Raw genomic sequence first — 22,563 nt, forward strand, 5'->3', positions numbered from 1 at the left:
TCGTGGTCCCTAACCTTAACACAATATATATATTTTTAAATGTCTGAAACACGACAAAATTTAATGCTGGCTGGGGAATCGCCCAGTTAAACAAGGCCCCTGTTGTTTTTGCCAGGAAACCTGGATGAACAGCGAAAAGTCAGCTACTGGAACAAATCTGAAAACAAACCCCAACTCAACATCACCAGAGTTAAAGATCAGTATTATCAACATAAGAAGCCTGAATGGCAAAGAAATGGAGCTAGCTGAGGAATTAGATAAGTACCAGATCGACATAATAGGGGTGACTGAAACAAAAAAGACAAAAACTGGTGAGATCTTTCTGAGCAATAAATACAAAATGTTATATTCAGGCAATGACAATCAAGGAAAAGGAGGACTAGCCATAGTATTCAACACAAAATATGAGGCTAATCTTCTTGAATGGCAGCCAGTCTCAAGTAGAGTAATGTGGGCAAATATGAGAATGGGGAGCTGGACAATGAGACTTATTTGTGCCTATGGTCCCACAGAAGGTTCTACTAAGGTAGAAGTGGAGGAATATTTTGTGGCTTTAGAGAAAGCAGCTGACACAATGAAAAAGGAAAAGTTGATCCTTGTTGGGGATCTAAATAGCAGAGTAGGAAATGATTGTGAGACATACAAAAATATTTTGGGAAAATTTGGAGAAAAGAGGAAAGCTAATAATAACGGCAAATATCTGTTGAATTTCTGCTCAGGACATGGACTGGTTATTACTAACACCATGTTCCAACATAAAAATGTGCACAAATTCACGTGGAGAGAAGAGGCAAGGAATAAGAAAAGTCTCATTGACTATGTTATTGTTGATAGTGATGTTTTCTCCCTGGTGCAGGACACCAGAATGTACAGAGGATTTGAAATTGGAAGTGATCACTATTTAGTCTTAAAGAGGATAAAATTGAATTTCATGTTGAAAAGAATAACATGTAAGAAAGTTTTAAAGCGAATAAAAGTTGAGCAGCTCTCAGACGTGAACTGTAGACTAAAATATACAAAAATTATTGAAGAAAAAATGAAAGAGTTTGAGAACAGGAATCAAACCTTGGAGATTCAGTGGCAAGCCTTGAAGAAAGCTCTGATTGATTCAACTAGAAAGGCATGTGGGGAAGTTGTCTGCAAAGATAGAAGAATTAGAACTCCATGGTGAACATAGGAAGTTAAGGAGGCAGTGAAGGAACAGAAGAAAGCATACAAGAAGTTCCTAGCAAATAAGTCAGCATGTGCTCTTCGAGAATACAGAGACAAATGCAAGAATGCTAAACACTCTGTTAAATTAGCTAAACAAAAGTCATTGGAGGACTTTGGCAAGAATATAGAAAATAAATATCAAGAATGTGGCAAAATATTCTGGAGGTTGTTGAAGAAGCTTAGGAATGGAAGAAAGAGTGCTGTAAAAGGAGTTAGAGATGATAAAGGTGACACGAAAACGGAAGAAAAAGATATCCTTGAGGTATGGAGTAATTACTTTGAAAAACAGCTAAATGAAACAAGCAGTGATGACAGCACAGTGGTAAAAAAACACTGACCAAGCATGCAGTCAGGAATACATATCCATACTTGAAGTAGAAAAAGCCATCAAAGGCTTGAAATGTGGAAAGGCAGCAGGAGTAGATGATATTCGACCAGAAATGCTGAAGTATGGTTGTATAAAAGTCTTACAGTGGCTGCACTGCATAGTTCAGAAAGCTTGGACAGAGGGACAAATTCCCGATGATTGGAGCAGAGCTCTCATAGTATCCATATATAAAAAGGGAAATAAAACTGAATGTGAGAACTACAGAGGTATTTCTCTACTAAGTGTTTCTGGCAAGATATATGCAAGTATACTTGAGAAACGATTGAGAAGAATTGTGGAAGAACAGCTGGGTGAAGAACAAGCTGGATTCAGGCCAAATAGAGGCTGTCAGAATCAGATCTTCACTTTATGACAAATATTCGACAAGCTGGATTCAGGCCAAATAGAGGCTGTCAGAATCAGATCTTCACTTTACGACAAATAGTCGAGAAAGCATGGGAATATAACAAAGATCTGTATTTAAGTTTTGTCGATTTGGAAAAGGCATATGACAAGGTATCAAGAGAGAAGCTATTCAATACGCTACAGTTATATGGTGTCGATGGGGCATTATATCAAGCAATACTTAGTCTTTATTTGAGTTGTAAGTCAGCAGTTAGAATTGAAGGAAGTACAGGAAGATGGTTTAATGTTAAATCTGGGGTGAGACAAAGATGTACATTATCTGTATGGATCACATTATGAAGGAAAGTGGTATTAAACATGATATCAAAATTGGAGATGTTAATGTCAGCTCTTTGCTTTCTGCGGATGATGTTATACTTCTAAATAAATCCGCTACAAGTCTGCAAGATTCTCTGACTAAATTGAATAACTGTTGTGATAGATATGTTATGAAGGTCAGCAATAAAAAGACAAAGACAATGAAAATAGGCAGAATCATTGAAAATGTCAACTGTGTTGTGAATGGAGAACCTGTGGAACAAGTAAAACATTTCAGCTACTTAGTCACGATTTTTAGTGAAGATGGTAAATTCAGTATAGAAATAGACAAAGAATCAGCAAAGCTGGTATGGTGAGAAGTCAATTGAATAAATTCATATGGAATAAGAGAGAAATTAGTCGGAACACTAAATTAGCTGTATACAAGACAGTGTTCAAATCAATTTTTAACTTATGGATCTGAGAGCTGGGTCAGAAGTAAAACACTTCACCAAAGACTAGAGACCGCAGATATGAGAGTCCTGAGAAAGATTAGAGGCATGAACAGATGGCATCAATGGCAATATCATATTAAAAACGAGGATATTAGGAAAGAACTTGACATCCAGGAATGCGATAGCAGAGCTAATCTCAGGTGGTATGGTCACTTAAACAGAATGGGTGAAGAAAGATTAGGAAAACAAGTGTTCTCTGCCAGGTTGGCAGCAAAACAACCCAGAGGAAGACCAAGATATAGGTGGATTGATACGGTATAAAGTGCCTTAGACAATAGAAATATAAGATCTGATAATGTTGGAGTCTTGACAAGTATCAGACTGATTTGGAGTAAAATTGTAGATAGGAAGTTATTAATGATGTAATTTTTTTTCATCTGTACACCCCACGAGGGTACATGGTATGAATTTGAGGATGATGAAAATAGTCTGGGTTTGACAGTCAATTTTCTTGGGTTTACAGAAGAAAACCTGAGTTTCCGGAAGTAAAAACTTGTTTGCCCATGCTAAAGATAGACTAACTTGGGAACCAGCTGGAAAAAAAAAGGCCTAGAAAAATATTCCTCCACTCGGTGACTGGACTCGGACTTATAAATCTCTTCATGCGGTCAAGTGCTGTAGAGTGCAAACACCACTTCTGCTGAGCTACACAGGTCCCCTTCATCATTTCCTTAATTTTTTATTTAATGTGTAAACATTTGATTGAGCTACTTTTTTTTACAAAAGAATTAAGTAAAGATGTTTGAATTATGCTCAACTTTTTCATCTAGTCATGCAATTTGCAATCGCTTTATCAAGATTCAGCAGACTCCAAAGCTTCATTCCACATCAGGATCAGCATCAAACAAAATTTCCTTACATACTCAATGTGATTGAATACTAGCTCAAGTTCTTTTGCAGTTAGCTTCTTAGTTGTGCCATTCTCTTCTTGTTTGCACTCCTTATCTTCTTCATACGGACGCTGTTCTTCAAGTTGAAGATCATTCTTGTTTAACTGTTCTGAATGGGAATCAAGCAAGTTTCTCACATCTTCGTTATCCAGATCATTAAATCCAAGTTCTTTTCCAATTGTGCAGATTTCTTCAATAATGCTAAATCTTGGATTTTGCATATGATAGAATAACATAGGCTTGAGTTTAATGTCACCTTCTGTATTGCCTCCTAATAAAAACATGCTTCAGTTTTATCTAGGAAAGTTTTGTTGGCATATACTTCCAAAAGAGATCAATTTCATCAATGTTGAATATTTGCCTATTGTCATAATCACCCTCCTGAATTATCCTTTGCAATTCTTCAGGAAACTTGGCTGCAGAATCTTTATCAGCAGTAGCAGATTTCCCACTTATTCTTATGCTATGCAGTCCATTTCGATTTTTAAAATGGTCAAACCATCCTAAACTGACAGTAAAACTTTCGCATTCCTCTTGAAATTTGGTCTCTTTTAATGAGGTAAAAATATTGAGAGCTTTTGCCTGAATATTCCCTGTACTAAGAGGTATTCTTTTTTGGTAATAATCCTTAATCCAGAGTCATAGAAGATGCTCCATCTCGATCATCAAATGACTTCTATTATTAGTGATCTTCATGCTTAAAGAAGCAGTAGCAACTTTTCCTTGTTCTTTGTATTATTTTCTCTTATTTATTATAGTCCAAACTGTAGACTCGCTGTATCCCAGGTTCTGCACAATCATTGTATTACTAGCATCACTTTCATTTCTCTTAATGACGTCCAGCTTTTCTGCTCGCTGCAGGTTGGTGACAAAAAATTCCTCATAATGTAAAAAAAAAAAATCACATTAACTGATTAAATGCTCGCTTGAATTCACTCAAGCGCGCTAACTGATTATTGAGCATATCGAATTCGCGTTAAGTGAGGTTTTCCTGTGTTTAATTTTTTAGTGCATTTGTGTGTACTTTGCCTGAAGACCATCTTTTGATTCCCCGTAGTCTTAAAGTAGCTCATTAGCATTTGTGAATGAAAAGTGTATGAACTTTCGTTTTTCAGATAATTCTAGTCAAATATTATCAGCTCTTTCAGTAGTGTAGGTGATTTATCTATTTATTTATTTGGTTTTTTTTTGTAAATTAGAGTTCTCTATCTGAAAGGAATTTATTACATCTTTGTCTTTTCACATTTTAATAAAATACAGCCTGTTCAGAAATCTTTTCTGTTTTACGTATAAATTTTCAAATTTGCATACAATCTGAACAGATGATTTGCCATGAATATCATCATCAACAACCATGGGTCCAATCCCTGTAGGTGTCTGCTGCCATCTTGATATGATTCTTCCATTGCATTCTGTTTTGTGCAAGATGACTCAATTTGTGTATAGAGTTTACGCACCATTTGACGATGTCATCGCCCCATTCTCTGTTTGATCTTCCTCTTTTGTTCTTTCCTTCAATCATTCCAAACAGCAACGTTTTTAATTTTCTCTCATCATTCATTCTACATATATGGCCAAATAGACGTAGTTTCCTTTTGATTATTTTCTGGATCAGGTTTTCTTTTGGTTGTATTCGTCTGTTGTTCACTTTCTGTATCCAACTTATTCTCAAGATCTTTTTATAGCACTTCCTCTCAAATGCCAATAACCTCCTTTCAGATCTCTCAGGAGTACCCAGGCCGTGCATCTGTAGAGCATGCTGCTGAAGATACAGGTTTCTACAATGCGCAGTTTAGTTTGCAACTTTATAGCTCGGCTCTTTCATATTTTGTCCATGGCTTTTAAAATAGTTGTTGCTCTGGCTATTCTAATTTTTATTATTTTTTTTTTGGGGTCCAAGTCATGCGTCATGTGGCATCCAAGATACGTGAAGTGTGCCACATTTTCCAGTTGAAATCTGTCTATCGTAACTCTGTTCAGTAACTCCTGTTGTCCGAATATCATTGTTTTAGTTTTTTCATAGTTGATATTTAGTCCATATCTTTTTTTTCCTTCTGTGTATAGTGTTTACAATGTCTTTTCCAGCCTTGCTGCGTCGTCTTCAATCACAACGATGTCATCTGCAAAGCAGAGGTAGTTTATTCTCATGCCATTTATTGAAATGTCTCCACCTTCTTCTTTAATCTTATCTAGTGTTCTTCCCAGATGTGTGATGAAGATGATTGGTGATATTGGGTCCCCCTTGTCTTGTGCCTTGACTAGTGGCAAACCAATCTCCAGTCTCACCTGCTATTCTGATTTTTGCTTGTGCTTGGCTGTTTATATCTTTCAGCAGGTGGATCAATTTATTGTCCACACCATATGATTCCAAGACAGCCCATGTTATATTTTGGTCAATATTATCAAATGCTTTTTGGAAGTCCATGAAGCAGCAATATATCTTTTTGTTCTTTCTTCGAGCTTTCTCTGCTATTAGTCTTAGTGCATTTGTTGCACTGTACTTCGATCTTGTCGATATCCAGCTTGCTCATCTGGAAGATGTGCCTCCATATGCCCCTTCAGGTGCTCTGTTAATATTTTCATCAGCACTTTGCTAAGATTGAAATGCAATAGTTCTGTAATTGGTGCATTCTAAAGCACTGCTTTTCTTATGAAGAACAACCAAGACCGATTTTTTCCACTCTTCAGGGGCATACCCTGATCTCCATATTTCATTACATAGCTTATATATTTCTTTTGCAACTGATTCTCCCCCCATATTTTAGCATCTCACCCATTTTGTTGTCATTTCCAGGACTCTTGTTGTTCTTGATGTTTTATAGCCTTATTCACCTCCTCTTCCAAGACGTCATTTTCAAAGATCTCTGCTGGTGGAGAGAGTTCTTTGATTACTTCTGTTGTAGTATCATTTAGTTAATTTTTGTATAGTTCGCTACAATATCTTGTCCATCTGTGTATAATTTCTGTCTTGTCCATCAATACTTTACCATTTTCATCTTTGACTGCTACTGATCTTGTTTGCCACTTCCTATTGACATTTCTTATAAGTTTGTAGACCTCTAGTTTTGTGTTCTCCATGGTACTGTTCAATGTCTTTGCACTGGTCCTCCAACCATTTGGCTTTATCAGATCTTGCTGCTTTCCGTACTTCATTGCATTTTTGATGGTATAACTCATCTGCTGCCTCTGAATTATCTCTTTTGAGTTTCGGTTCTCTTTTCTCTTATACCAATTTTAGGGTTTCCTGAGTTATCCATTTCTTGTTGATCTTTTCTCTTTCGGGAATTACTTCTACTACTGCTTTTTTTAGCACTGTGGTCAGTCGTTCTGCTCTTGTATTTATATTTTGTTTTTCACTTGGGGTCTTAGCTTAGTTTCCAATATGTTCTGATATGCTGTTCTTAGCCTGTCTTCATTTAGTTTTGAGATGTCTGTAGCTTTTTGGAACTTTCCTTCGTACTTCTGTTTCAGTTTTAGTCTTATATTCGCAATCACTAAGCTGTGGTCCGAATCAATATCAGCTCCTTGGAATGATCTGCACTGTTGAACTGAGGTTCTCCATTTCTGGTCTATTAATATCAAGTTGATCACATTCCTGTGTTTGCCATCGAAGGAGCTTGACGTCCATTTACGACAATCTTTTTGTTGGAATTGGTATTGCAAATCATCAGGTTGTTATCCGTGGCAAATTCCAGAAGCATCCCTCTACGTTCATTTCTTTCTCCATATCCAAATTTTCCCATAACCTTTTCCCGTCCTGTGTTATTTTTGCCAATCTTTGCATTCCAGTCTCCTCCAATGATGAGTATATCTTGCTTTGGTACCTCATCAATTACTAGTTGTAGATCCCTGTAAAATCTCTCAATGTTTTCATCTGCACTCTCTGCAGTGGGCGCATATATTTGAATGGTTGTGATAGTAAATGGTTTGACACTGAATCTTGCAACCATTATTCTTTCACTAACTGGTTTGTATCCTGTCATTGCCTGACAGGCCTTGTTACTTAGCAGGAAACCTGTGCCTGCTTCGTGCTTACTTTCATTTCCTGACCAGAGAACTCTTCCACCATTTGATTCTCCTGATATGTCATTTCTGAAATACCCAATATATCACATCTGTATTTCTTCTTGAAGCACCTGCAATTTTCCAGTTCCCCAGAGTGTACGGACATTCCACGTGCCAATCGATATTCCATCCTTTACAGGCCTGAGTTTGATTTTTTTTGTCTTTGTTTTCAGTAACTGATTTTTTGATCCAACCCTGATTACTCGATTGGGGACACGGCCCTTGTTTGACTGAGTGACGTCCGAGCCAGCATGAATCTTTTTTCTTGTACTTTGGCATCAGATTTCAATCATGTTTTCTTTTTACTGTCAGCATATCAACACTTATCTGACAAACCCTTAGTCTTTCTTGAAGAGCTTGGGAGAGAATAAACATGAATATACATGACTGATAAGCTTCTGGGGTTGTATGATTTGTGGTATTACTTCTGGCATGAACCATAATAGAAAAATACCATGTAAAAATTTTTACTAAAATAAAGAGCCAAAAGGCTTCAGTTCAGCAATGCAAAATTATATAAATCAAGTGGATATTAAATCCAGCCTTATTTCAAAGCCAAATGTAGAAACTATGAAAGTTTCATGCGAAATTTGACCAAAGTGCTTACGGGAATAAATACACTCGCCAGCATTTACGAGTTGCCCTTGCAACTCGTAAATGCCCAAGTGTCCATATATTCGCCTTTTATTGGTCCATTTTGATAAGGCTTCACTGGCCTGAGACAGCTGTTTTGAACTGGTTGGTTCTCCTCAGAGACCAGGCAGAAACATTAAGAGAGTAAAACACTTTCGTTCAGTACTAAAGAACTTGAAGTGTTGGAGAGGTGTGTTTTTCAAACTCTCACTCAGTGTGTGAAATATTTATTAAAATAAAGAGCCAAAAGGATTCAGTTTGATGCAAAATTATATAAATCAAGTGAATATTAAATCCAGCATTATTTCAAAGCCGAATGTTGAAACTATGAAAGAAACTATAAACTGAAGCCTTTATTTTAGTAAATATTTTATGCACCAGCTGAGAGTTCACTTATGAAAATTACACCTCTCCGACACTTTGAGTTCCTTAGTACTGAATGAGAGTCTTTGCTCTCTTAAGGTTTCTGAGGAGAACCAACTGGTTCGAAACAGCTGTCAAGCCAGTGAAACTTTATCAAAATGAACCAATAAAAGGCAAATATATGGACGCTTGGGCAAGCAATCATGTCTTCTATAAGGTCTGCTCTAAGGCAACTTGTAAGTGCCGGTGAGTGTATTTCCATAAGCTCTCTGGTCAAATTTCATACGGAACTTTCATAGTATTCTACAATACATTCAGCTTTGAAATAATGCTAAATTTAATGTTCACTTGATTTATATAACTATGTAAAAATTTTTAATTCTACTAGTTTCCTATGCACACATTATTAGAAATAAAGTTTTATTATATTTTAACCATGTGGAAGTTGCAGTCGAAAAAATTGCAGCGTAGGTCATTTGCATCTGAGAGATACGTTCATTACTAGTATGTGCTAAAATGCGATGAAACTTTTAAAAAAAACACTGCAAATATAATACCTGATGGTTTATTTATTTTCAATTACAATCTAGAAATGACTGAACAAAGAAAAAAAACCTAACTAAACCAATACTATACTGACATTGTAGTTCGCAGTATCTCTCAGATGCAATTTACTATCAAATATCACTTTCACTTTTGCATTTGACTCTATCATCTCATGGTCGGACTCGAGTAACATTCTCTGAATCTCTTCAACATCTGATGGATTATCCAATCGATATATTTTTCCAGCCATTTTCAACGGTAAATAAATAATAAAAAAAAAAAAATCCAAACCATACTATACTGACATCAGAGTTCACAGTATCTCTCAGATACAATTTACTATCAAATATCACACACCTTTACATAACACGTGTTAAACCAAAACTGACCTCATAAACAGTGTGGAATATCACTCGCAAAATATGCATGCACAGACCTCCAAACTATACAGTGGATATGTGTAAGAATATTTATATTAAACAATTTGTTTGTATCTGTGAGATGAGCCACGACCTCTGCAGGGTTAAATCCACTATGACTGGCATACTTAAAAAGACTAGGTAATGATAGACATAGTGTAATAACTCAACAGCGAACCAGAACCAAGAAGATACCAAAATTGAATTAAAGCAGAAGTCAAATATTTTTCATATACAAGTAGTAAAAAGATGTATTATTTTATTATTAAAATATTCTAGATATTCTTGGGTTATCTGGAATTTTATTTATTTATGTTTAAATAAAATGCAGAAACAGTTTTTAGCACTGTAATAAAATTTTAGTATGATTTAGTTCTAAGATGGTCTCTTAATTTAGATATGGGAACTTTGAGGTGGGTATGGCAAACCTGAGGTACCTGATGCTGGACCATGCCTTACTTCATGTAATATACATTTGTAATATTATCTGTAGACTGACCCCCCCCTTTTTTTTTCCCCTTCTTTCTTTTCTTCTTGCTCCATTCTCCCAATGCTATCAGAGTTCGAGGGCTGGGGTGACTCTTTCCTATTTTGCTATTTCATCTTATGTGGAAAGGGCCTCTGCAACCCTGCCACTTTCTTCTTGCAGTGACTTCACTCCAAAATGCTAATATGGTTGTGCCTTATAATGCATCTCATGCTGCATCGACTGTTGCGCAGAATAATCAGCTGTTCAGGGCTTATCAATCAATGTTCAATCAATGTTCAGGGCTTAGGCAGAGGGTCCTGTTCGAGAAGTATATTACAGTATCCATCAAAAGTCAGTGATACTGTGAATGAGCAACACAGAAGGTATAAGATTAATCTTAGAAAGGAATTTTACATAGGCACATGGCATGTTCAGGGTCTACAGATGGGTACTCTTGAGATTGTCTGTAAAGAGATGGATAGGTATAAAATTGACATCCTGGGAATTACAGAGACCAGATGGAATGGAGAAGGTCACTTCAAAAGACAAGATGGTAAGCTAGTTGTTTACTCAGGTGGTGACTCAAAACATCATGGGGTAGCTGTGATACTGATGACAGCTCAGGCAAGAAGCCTTCTTGGTTATAACCCCATTAATGATAGGATACTCTCTATTAGACTTAAAGCTCAGCCTACCAATGTATCAATTGTGGTAGTTTATGCAACCCACACGGATAGGCCTGAAGAAGAGAGTGAGGATTTCTATGAAAACTTACAAATTGTTTTGGAGTGCCTACCAAGGAGAGACATACTGTACATCTTAGGAGACTTAAATGCAAAAGTGGGAAAGAGTATGAGAGTCAGGACGGAGTGTGGCTTGTTTGGTCTCGGTGAACGTAACACCCGTGGTGAAAGACTGTTGGAATTTGCCCATGCTAACAGATTAGTTATTACCAATACCTGCTTCCAGAAACATCCATGATGGACCTATACTTGGACATCTAACATTGATGCGCCAGATTGATTACATTCTGGCTCTCCAGCGGTGGAAGACAAGCATCTCTGTGCATACTTGTCCTGGAGCAGATTGTGGTACACACCATCAGCTAGTAAGAGCCAAAGTAAGACTAAGACTCCGAAAACTTCCAGGTCAGGCACATCCCACTAGATTGGATGTTAGAGTAATTCCTAGTGGATTCACAGAAGAAACATCAACTCGGTTGGATGATTTTTTGAAGACCAATGAGGAGAACTCACCAGAAATACTTTGGAAAGGAGTCAAGGTGATAATACATGATACTGAAGAAGTATCTCGGCGAAATAAGAAGACCAAGAGACCTATGGATATCAGATTCAAAGGGGAACTAATCAAAAGAAGGTGGTTGGAAAAACAAAGAAACATAAGGACTGAAGAATACAAGAGATTACATAGAGAAGTCAGAAGAGCTATCAAGTAGGACAAGAAAAAGTTCTACCCTAACAAATGTGAAGAAATAGAGTTCCAGATGTGAAGGCACATATATAAAAGGATGTTTTTTTTAGTTCGTGACTTAAAGCACAAGTTTAAGCCTAAATTGAATGTTATCAAAGACAGGAATGGATCATTACTAACAGAAGAGTTGGAAATCAAAAACAGATGGAAAGAATACTGTCAGGAACTGTACAGCAGAGTGGATAAAGAAAATGTGGAATCCTCCCACCAAGAAAATTTTGATTTGGAACCTCCTCCACTTAGGCATGAAGTTAAAAGAGCAGTTAAGCAGCTTAACAGCAATAAGGCCCCACATTGTCTTTATCCACTCTGGATAAATTTATCCAGCAGAGTTAATTAAGACCACAGGGGATAGTGGGATAAGAGTGTTTCATAGAGTGATTACAAGGCTATGAGAGACAGCATCATGGCCTAGAGACTAGAAGAAGTCAGTTTTCATATCACCACATAAGAAAGGTGATATGAAGGCATGCAAGAATTATAGAACTATTAGTTTGATATCTCATGCAAGCAAAATTTTATTGAAAATCATGTTTCTTAGACTACTCCAAAGCTTTTGACTGTGTTGAGCATGTGAAACTGTGGGAAGTAATGAAAATAATGGGTTTTCCTCAATACACTATCAGGTTAATAGCCAACTTATATGAGGAGCAAGAAGCCACAGTAAGAACAAGTGTTGGATTGACTGACTGGCTTCAAGTTGGAAAAGGAGTTAGGCAAGGATGTTTACTTTCTCCTCACTTGTTTAGTATATATGCATCATGACATCATGCATGAAGCATTAGATGAGCTGAGTACAGGAATTAGGATAGGAGGTAGATTGATCAGTAATCTGAGGTATGCTGATGATACAGTACTCCTTTGTAATGACATGGACGAACTAGGACTAATTCTTGACAAAGTTAACAAGATTAGTAATAACAGAGGACTTCAACTCAATCCTAGCAAGAACAAAGATTATGGTTCTCAAAGGAAATACAAACAGAGAAGTTCTTGAGAAACAAGTGTACCTTAATGGAGAAAGAATTGAGGAAGTCAGCAAGTTTGAGTACCTGGGATCCATTATTAATTGTGAAGAATTGCTGTTTGGAAGACATCAGAAAAAGGTTAGGAATGGCTAAAACAACAGTAAGAGATCTGTCTAAAATCTGGAAGGATGGATCTATCTCCACAGGAACAAAGTTGAGGATTTTGGATGCCGTTTTTTTCCATCAGCAATTTATGGATGTGAGACTTGGAACCTAAAGAAGTCAGATAAGAAACGGATATCTGCTTTTGAGATGTGGTGTTACAGAAGACTGTTGAGGATATCATATACTGAAAGGTGTACAAATAAATGGATGTTAGAAAAGATCAGTAGAACTTTAAGGCTCCTTAAGGATATTGACAGAAGAAACTAAAATAATTTGGACACATAGAAAGAATGGAAGGGGGGGGGGGGACCTCTCAGAACAGTAATAGAAGGTAAAGTTCCTGAAAAAAGAGGAAGGGGGTAGACCATCAATGAGATGGATGGATGGTGTGTGGTCTGACTAATCTTCGGAGAGTTGAAGCTGCCAGAAAAGCAAACAACAGGACTACATGGCAAGGCCTGGTGTGGCACATCACCGAGCATCGGATTGACTATACGGCATCTATAGATGCCCAGTGAACATATAACATATTTTCTACTTGCCTACCTACAATTACAATGTTGGCATGGGCTGCATGCCAATCAGCTTTTACTTGCAAACATAAAAGAAAACTGCTACCAAAAATGTATGATTTAAACAGACTTAAGCTCTTTATAGGCAATCTCCTCTTTTATGTACTATCCACATCCACTGCTTTATGATATTCTAAAATTATTGTATCTTATTGTATCTGGTATTGTAAGACCTTTAATTTTGATGTTCAATTGTGCAATACTCACTACACTGAAATCAAGAGAAATGAGACCGCAGATACAGCTGCTAGGTCAGATTGTTCTTTCTCCACTTGTTTGTCAGTACCCTATGTAGACTATAGATAGTTAATAAGAGCAGAATTAATTAATGGCAGTCATCCTGGCAAGAAGCAGACAAATAAATTGCATGAGATTAAGCCTGAAATAAAACAGTAGTAGTGCAATCTACATAGAAACAGAAGAGAAGTTGTACTTGCTAGGATTTGCATAGGTCAACAGTCATTATATACATTCTTATCTATTAAGGGATGATGATTCCCTGGGTGTAAGGTGTAAGATGATGATTACCTGGCCATCCACCAGAACATGACATGTTCTGGTGGATGGCCAGCATTTCACTTGAGAGAGGAATGCAGTTTTACTAATCTGACTGAGCCATACACACTCAGTCAGATTTTATCAGACTACATGAAGTTTTTAAATTTTTACAAATACTTAATTTATAAAAACAAATTTTATCTTAAACACAACTTATATGTAGATACAGCATAATTCATTTTTTTTTTTAAATTCATTTTTTTGTATATAACATGTTATTTACTTATGTAGCTATTTATTTTTTTACTACCTTGTGTACTGCTGTTACCTTTGTAATGGTGCAGTATGACTTTTGCCCTTTGCAAACCAACCAATTAACCAACCACTAATTCCTTGTTTTAAATCACAGTATTCATCTGTGGTTAACAGATAAGCTTGTAAAGTTATGTGAATGGAGGGATGATATGAGTTTTTTATGCAGAGTTAATGGGATACTCTACCCATTGTTCATAATGGGTAGAGTATCCCCTCAAATGTTTTAATTCCTATGCTATCATTAAATAAAATAATTCAGATATATGTTAACAATTTTAAATATGTTCCATAAACAAATACTTTTATTTCAACAGGTTGGAAGCCAAAGGTTATGTTATTAGACGTTGGGAACCAGATGTGTCTCGTTACAAAATGATTGCACACAGCAAAGCTACAGCCAATCCCAAACGGTAAATTTTTCAGTTTTCTTATCATGTATTGTGAAATGTTATGGAAATTTTTTTCAACATTATTAATGATATGTAGTCACTTAGTTATTTCATATAATGGAAAAATTGGTAAGACATAAACATAAGAACTATTTCCCATGAGGGATAATTTAAATCGAACTAGTTAGATTCAGTTAACGTAGCAAGGTCTTACAACTCTTTTTGTGTAAACGTTCCAAGAGATTATTACTTTTTCGGATAACCTTTCTTGGTTTCTGGTGGTGATAGTGTGGTCTGTAAGTCCCGATTGCTCTGGCTCATGGAACTTAATATAGTCCAAATTTTCATTGCAATGCACAACTGCAGTTTGTCAGCCTACCTGTTTCTACTGTATTACCTGTTTGAACAAAATACGATAATCCATGCTGCCAAGAAATTTGATAAACTCCAGGATGGGTTAAAGGCAGAAGTTTATATTTAGCTAAGACTAGACAAGTAGATATCTTTATGTTCCTAATCCTCAGCATTTGTGTGGCTTCTTTAAATTTTCTTGTGAAACAGTTATTATCAATATATAACATTTTTGTTTGTTGCCAGAGTACTTGATGGCCAGTTGTGGACAGAAAGACTTGTAGGTCAGCAGATCTAAGTAGTATCACTATACCTTCTAAGATGGCTTTAACATAGTCTAAATAACATTGTTTAACATAGTCTTTGACACTACCTCTGTATCACTATTATGATGAGAGGCAGATAACAAGGAAACTATAATTATTAATGATCTTGTTGACATACAATTCAGTAAAGTCAATTCATTATAATATTAAAAGTACTTTAGTGCCTCTCCATGTCATTTGTTTGTAGGTTTCTGTCCTGATTTATGCTCATGCGTAGATTGCGAATGCCTACACCTTTTACGGTGTAGGCATTCGGATGAAATCCTATGGAAAAGGTTGGTTACTCCTTATTCCTGGAGGTATCCTATGTCTGTAAAAGCGTGTTCCTCCCACAAGCAGGCCAGTTTGCCTGCTTGTGGGAGGAAAACCCCAGATAAACTGGGGAAAAAAACCCTACACTTCACACCCAAGACTGGCTAACTTTGCTATGTCTGAGAAAGATCCTAAGCTCCTCATGTCAGCAAAGTGAATCGAATGAATCAAACACAGGACACTCCTTTCCCAGGCATATGGTTGCAAAGCACTTAACCACTTGGCTTACCGCTGGGCTTGTTTGTAGGTTACACATTTGAATTTCATGTTGACAATGCTCCTTATCCTTGAGGAAAAATTTTATAAAAATATAATTCTCCTGAAATTTCTTCACTTTGGCATTGGCACTTTGTACCGTATCAATCCACCTATATCTTGGTCTTCTTCTGGGTCATTTTGCTGCCAACCTGGCAGAGAACACTTGTTTTGTTAATCTTTCTTCAGGGGCCTTGTTTAACTGCGCGACGCCCCAGCCAGCATGAAATTTTGTCATGTTGTACCATCATTTTTTATTTCGGTTTAACCAATAAGAATATAAGAATACAATTTGGTCGGCTAAATTCCAAATTGCCAGCCCATCCTCGTTCGTTCAGTATCCAAGTAGATACCCAACAGGGTGCACCACGAGAAGGTGAGGATTGGACATTATGTCAGAAGCCCTGGTCGGTTCTCAGCATTCCTTTAAAGGCTATGTGGAGGTCTCCTCTCAGTTATTCAGCTTTGACCCTTATAATTTTTCTTAGCTTTTATTATTATTATTATCATTGTACCCTCTATCTAGTTGGCAGACTCATCGGGGGTGGGGGGTCATTCAGTTGACAACATATTTATCATACCAAATCTCTTAAAATCCTTAACATTCCTTGCATTAACAACACATTGTGGTAACACATTCCATTCACTCCATGTAAAAAATCTACTCCTCACACCCCTCTTCAGCACATTCTTACATAACTTCCAGGGATGGTCTCTGGTTTTTCCCCCCTCTTGCCTTCTACTCTTTTTACAATTCAATCTTGATTAATCCGAAAAAATCCTCTCACTAATTTAACAACATCTCTCCATAACCAGCATTCCAAAGTCCTGATATTGTCTTAGTCACTCATCTCTGGACCCTCTCCAATGTTTCCACATTACACTGAAAACCAGGTGACCAAATTTGAGCACAGTAGTCCAATTGTGGTCCGACCAGTGCGTTGGCACAACCACTTCCTTATCACTAGATGTTAGAGTACTTTTTATCATATTGTAACAGCACTACAATGTACAGTCTATGCAACACTTGCCATTTTCCCTCTAAACTTCATTTTGAATCTCATCCATTTCCTGTGGTATGGCACTGTCAGTATAGTACACGACCTTATATTTCTGCACTCCAAAAATGTAACACCTTGACTTTGTGAAGTCAAAATTCTATTCAAAGTTCCTGAAGAGAATTAACATCAGCAGTGCTACTTATAATTTTCTTCCCAACTTTGCACACATGCATTTTTCATTAGTATGTTTGCCTAAATCTTTATTGACTGCCCAATAAGAAAACTATAATTTTCATATTGTATAATTGGAGGTCTACTCCAGACTTTTAGGATTTGATGTTGTTACGAAGAACTATATTTCACCATTTCAGGCCAAATATTTATCTACTCATGTTGCTTTTCTACATTTCAGATTTGTGATAACTTTTTTTTTCTGCATGTTGAAATGTGCTTCTCATCACTCCAAATCTTGCACATCTAATTGCTTTCCTCCTGGATAATTTCTACCACTTTTGTTTTGCTATCTCATTTAGCTTTTATGTTTACTTTTTATATTGCCTTGATAATCTTTGATTTCTTTTTGTTTGTTGCACTTTTTCCTTCATTTCTAAGCTTTCTTATATTCAATTTTCTTTCTAAAATCTTCCTGTGACTTTTTGTTTACCTTTATATATAAATTAGCTTTCAGTTTTCTCTGCGGTTCTCTAACAGCACATGGTGACTTACTATCCACGAACTCCTGGCAGTGTATTCTCCAGATTTTGGCACTCTCTCTCTTTCTCTAAAGTCTGCCTCTTACTTTAAAATTCCTTGAAAAGGGATTAGGGACCAACATTATTGATTATAGTTTGATATTTGAATCATATGAATAGTATATATTCCATTAATTTTGTGACTGATATAATTGGGCTTTATGACTCTGAAACACTCATCTTTGCTAATAAACAGATTCTGAACAAGTAGATAAGCAAATAAAGCAAGTTTCAGCTTTCTGTAAAGAGCCTTAAACTAATCTAGAATTATAACAACATATATAATTGCAGGCGTAGACTTCTGTGGCTAATTGGTTCAAAAGATATATTTCGGTGATTACACCACCTTTTTTTTATTATTCAGTTATACAAAATACTGAAATAATTGTTCCCAACAAGTTTCGTAAATCGTAGGATTTACATCTTCAGGGGGTAAATGGTATAACTTAAAGTTTAAACAAGAGAATTAATAAATACAAATCATAACCATCTGACTATTCATAAAACTCAAATAACAGAATGCAGATATAAAACGTTGTTGACTTTGAACAATACTGGATGATGTCACGTGTTCTTGTTCTCATTCATACAGTCCGAGCTCAGATTGAGATAGATTTTTTTATTAGAGCTAAACACACTTGATGGAGAAGTAAACCTTGATTTTTATTGCATTGGGTTGGGTTTTTTTTAGCATATTAGCAGCTTCTTTAAATTTTCTTATGTAACTCTTGTTTTCTATGTATGACATCGTCGTTTTTTGCCAGAGTGCATCGTGTCCAGTGGAAGTGGTATGGAAAGCAAGACCTTTTTTTTGTTCTCTTTTGTATTGTACGTCTTTTTGGTGTTCAGCCATGCGTATTTCTCCAGATCTTCCTGTCTGTCCTACATAGCAAATCCCACAAGAGCAATGGATTTTAATGAATTAATTTTAATGAAATTAATGAACAAACACAACATAAAAGTAGCCTTCCTTCCTATTGAAAAAATCTCAAGATTCCTACATCCACCAAAACCACCTCATCATCCTCTTAAAAAACCTGGAGTCTACAAAATCCATTGCTCTTGGAGGAAAATGGGATTTAAAACATCTAATTACACCTTGATCAAGTGGTTGCAAGACAGATGTCACATTCTGTGGCAAAAAAACAAGTTTCATGTTTTTTTTAAATTAGCCACTACAGGATGGGCAGGACAGTTGTCTATCAATAACAAAATTTTCCGGTTTTTACTGCGAAGATTTTTATCCCACTTGCGAATTTCATTTTCGAAAATTGAAGATGTCATCCAGGCATCTTCAATTTGCTGTATAATCAACGGGAAGTTTCTTTATGTTTTTAAAGCATCTAGGCTTTGCTGATTTTCCAATTACAAGAAGCTTTCTTTTATCGCTACCGGTCATGTTCGCACAAACTAAAACTGTGAGTCTATTTTTGATAAGTTTTCCACCAATGCACTTTTCGTTTTTAGATTGAAAAGTTTTATCAGGCGTTAAATTATAAAAAAACCCTGCTTCGTCTGCATTATAAATGTTGTTGTATCCATACCTTCGTTTGATGTCCAGCTATACATTCTTGATCCAGTCAGAAACAATGTTTTTGTCAATGGACAATGCCTCGCCACTTACTTTTGCATAGACAATATTGTTTCTGTTCTTAAAGTGATCAATCCACCTGATGTTGCATTTAAAATCGCTATAACCAAGTTGAACAGCAAATTTTTCGGCTTGAACTTTCAAAATTGGTCGGCTAATAGGTAAGCCAGGCGTTCTTTGCACTTTAAACCACGAAAGAAGTGCCACGTCAATGTCACTTTTATTACACTTTTTAAGTTTTTTACACTTCCATATATTGTTTTCAAAAGCTTTCAGAGTCAACTCGTGATTCTTCCAAATTGTTGATGTTGTAGATGGGGACAAACCATACTTTGCTACTGTCAGATTTGATTGGCCACTTTCCACTGCCCATATAATTTCTACTTTTTCGGAAACTAATAAAATTTTTTCCACAACCAGAGAATGCGTACGTACAAAATGCCAGTAAAGGAATGACTAACGTGTATTATTCATTCGTTATTCCTGTGAAACGAATTCGTAATAAACATGAAATACATGCATTAAATCAAATGTAATTCAAATATACCTTCAAAATTATTCGTTATAGACGTGAATTCGCTCTAACCGTTATCGTTATAACCAAGTTCTACTGTATATTACCGTGTATCCTTCTTCTCTGTCCAAGGAAGCAGTCACTTTATTGTAATAAGTAAGTAGATTACTAAAACATGACCTCCCTTGAGCAAATCCATGCTGTCCATCAAAAATAATACCATTGTTGTCAACCCAACTCTGGATCCTGGTTCTCACAAGCTTCTCCAACAAAAGTCGATTGGTAGAGCCTCTGCTACTAATGGCTCAGTTAAGTAAGTTTGAGCGCAATTAGTAGTTGGAAGTGGACCAATCGTTCGATGCTGTTGGCACATTCTCCCTCGATGAGTCTTTGGACTCACTGGAGGTGTCAAATAATAATAACTTAACCACTACACCTGACACACAGATAGGCCTATAGTTTGATGAACTGCTCATTAAGTATTTCCACCACATATTCCGCAATAGCTGTCTTTATACCATTTTGTCCAGATATGTCATCCTTCCATAATCATTCTTTCTTTTGCTGGCTACATATCGAAAGAACTCCTTAGGATTCTTTTTGGCTTCATTAGCTAACTGCTGTTCATACCTCTCTTTAGCTACCCTGACCAACCAAGTCACCCTCCTTGCCTGGTCTTTGTAGACCTCATGGAATTGGTTATTTCCACTTCTCTTATGCTGCCTCCACAATGCCCTTTTTCTCTGTATTGCATGCTTAATCTCTTTATTCATCCATCTCACACCTACCTTATTTAACCTTCTCACCCTTGGAATATATTTAGACATTGCATCTACTAGACAGTTTTTGAAAATCCTCCAAGCTGCATTGATCTCTTTTCCAGCTAACTCCTCATTCCATGCTACACCTGCAAGCTGTTTCCTGATCTCTTCATAATCACTCCCCCGCCCTTGTAGTTCCACATATACCCTTTTCTTACAGAGGTCTTCACACTGCTGGCAACCACCCAGGTAATCACCTCATGGTCACTCTCACCAATTGGTGGATGATTTGACACCTCATTTATAATTACATCTTCTGATGAGATGACCAAATCCAAGACCCTCAATCCTCGTGTGCCCTCTGTTACATACTGTCTGAGGTAGTTATTCCTCAAAAACTGAAGAAACTAATTTTCTTTACTTCCGGTTGCTATCTCATAATTCCAGTCTATATTGCCATAATTAAAATCGCCCTTTTCTTATTTGCTTGGTTAAACATTTCGTTATCACCACCATCTGCATTACCTGGTCTATAACAACATCCCACCAAGTATTTGATTCCATTCACCTCTATCTCCCACCATACTGCCTCAAAACCACTGGCATTATTTCCCTCTTGCATCTCTACTTTGTATGGACATAACTCTTTCTCTATCATCAATAGCACTCCCCTTCCCTTTTTACCCCTTCTATCCTCACGAAACACATCATACCTTCCATCTCTATTCCTGTCAGGATGTCATCCTCTTCCAACCATGTCTCACTTATTCCGACAATCTTTGGGTGAACAGACACAATTAGTGCAACCATTTCATCTGCCTTGTTTCTTATACTTATAGCATTTGTGTACAAACACAACAGCTCATTTCTGGATCTACAGCTAGTTCCACTGATACCACTCACTCGACGTGATCGCTTCGTGCTTGACTGGGGCCATTTCCCTTTCTGCTTATTCATTTTAGAACCCTTTTCAATTCTATTTCCTCTTGATCCCAGGTCATCCCATTCCTTTCCTGTCTACACATTGCTCTCACCTCCTCTTGGAGCATCCACCTTTCTCACGCTGTGTATCCCTGTCCACCCTGACACTCCCCGTTTCCCTGCTCTTCTTGCACACCCATTCTCTCATTTTCTATACTCATACCACTCACTTCTCTATTCATAACCACCTCTTCAATCTCTCCTGTCTTACTCTCCTGCTCTTCCACATCACTTCCCGCTTGATCTGATTCATTCTCTCTACTCACTTCTCTACTTTCCAGCAGCAGTCTCTCCAAGCGACTCACACCATAACCACTCAAATGCAGTCCATCGCTCCCATACAGCTCACTTTGTCCCTCAAACTCATTCTACACATTAACAAACTGTACTCCTGTCTCCTCACACATTTCAGCCAGCAAATATCTTTGTATTCTAGCCAAAGTTTTACCAACTGCATTCTTTTAAATTAAGACAATCACTATAGTAATATGTTTTTAGTCCTTATAATAATTTCTTCTAATTTTACATACTTCATTTACAGGAAAGAACTGCTGAATGCTGGAAAAAGTAAATTCAATACAGTTGGTCTGAACAGTTTAACATATAAAGTTCTGGATATTCAGTTAAAACCTTTATATACTTGGATATTAGTAGATGTTAATCCTCTTAAACTTTCTGATCAGTGACTCATCATTCAACTGTTAAATCTGTTGTGTCTGTATTAAAAATGTGATGCTGAAATGCTCTTGTAAATAAAAACTATAAAATATGTTTTTTTTGTGTGTTGTTAATTATATTCACTTATTAGTTTTTAATGATAATTCATATTTAATAGAATGCTTCATCTCTTATTATTTAACCCTTTTTTTTTTCTCCATAATGTGATTTTGATCTAATTTTTGAACATCAGATCTTTGTTTAGTTTTTAACATCCTTTTTAATTTTTCAAATTAGCTAGTAGTTGTTTGGCCCTGTTCAAGGGCATTACACATATGCATGGCATTATACATATCCTTGCAAATAGGGCCGACGGAAGCTGGCCTGCATTGCAGACTGGCGCCATTTCGAAGTGTTAGTATGAAGTTTCATTCTTTCTTTAAATTTTTGTAAACGAATTAAGTAATAATAATTAAGTCAATATAGTTGCTGCAAATTTACATATTCTGCATAAAAATAGAT

At 36.5% G+C, this 22,563-nt stretch overlaps 1 protein-coding gene across 2 annotated transcripts in view; it reads left to right on the top strand.

Annotated features, from left to right (window-relative positions):
• The window catches only part of LOC150109362 (beta1,4-N-acetylgalactosaminyltransferase A-like), a 72,386-nt gene extending 50,231 nt beyond the window's left edge, over nucleotides 1–22,155 (top strand). For both annotated transcript variants that reach the window (XM_090407705.1, XM_090407714.1), the window contains exons 6-7: nucleotides 14,466–14,561; nucleotides 21,926–22,155. In XM_090407705.1, coding sequence (XP_090263831.1) covers nucleotides 14,466–14,561; nucleotides 21,926–22,070 — 241 coding nt within the window. In that variant the 3' untranslated portion in view covers nucleotides 22,071–22,155. The remainder of the gene's footprint in view (nucleotides 1–14,465; nucleotides 14,562–21,925) is intronic.
• Nucleotides 22,156–22,563: the final 408 nt, after the last annotated feature.

The sequence above is a fragment of the Typopeltis vanoorti genome, chromosome 2 (genome assembly GCF_054136105.1).
Source record: "Typopeltis vanoorti isolate ZY-2024b chromosome 2, IOZ_Tvanoo_1.0, whole genome shotgun sequence".
Classification (NCBI taxonomy): domain Eukaryota; kingdom Metazoa; phylum Arthropoda; class Arachnida; order Uropygi; family Thelyphonidae; genus Typopeltis; species Typopeltis vanoorti.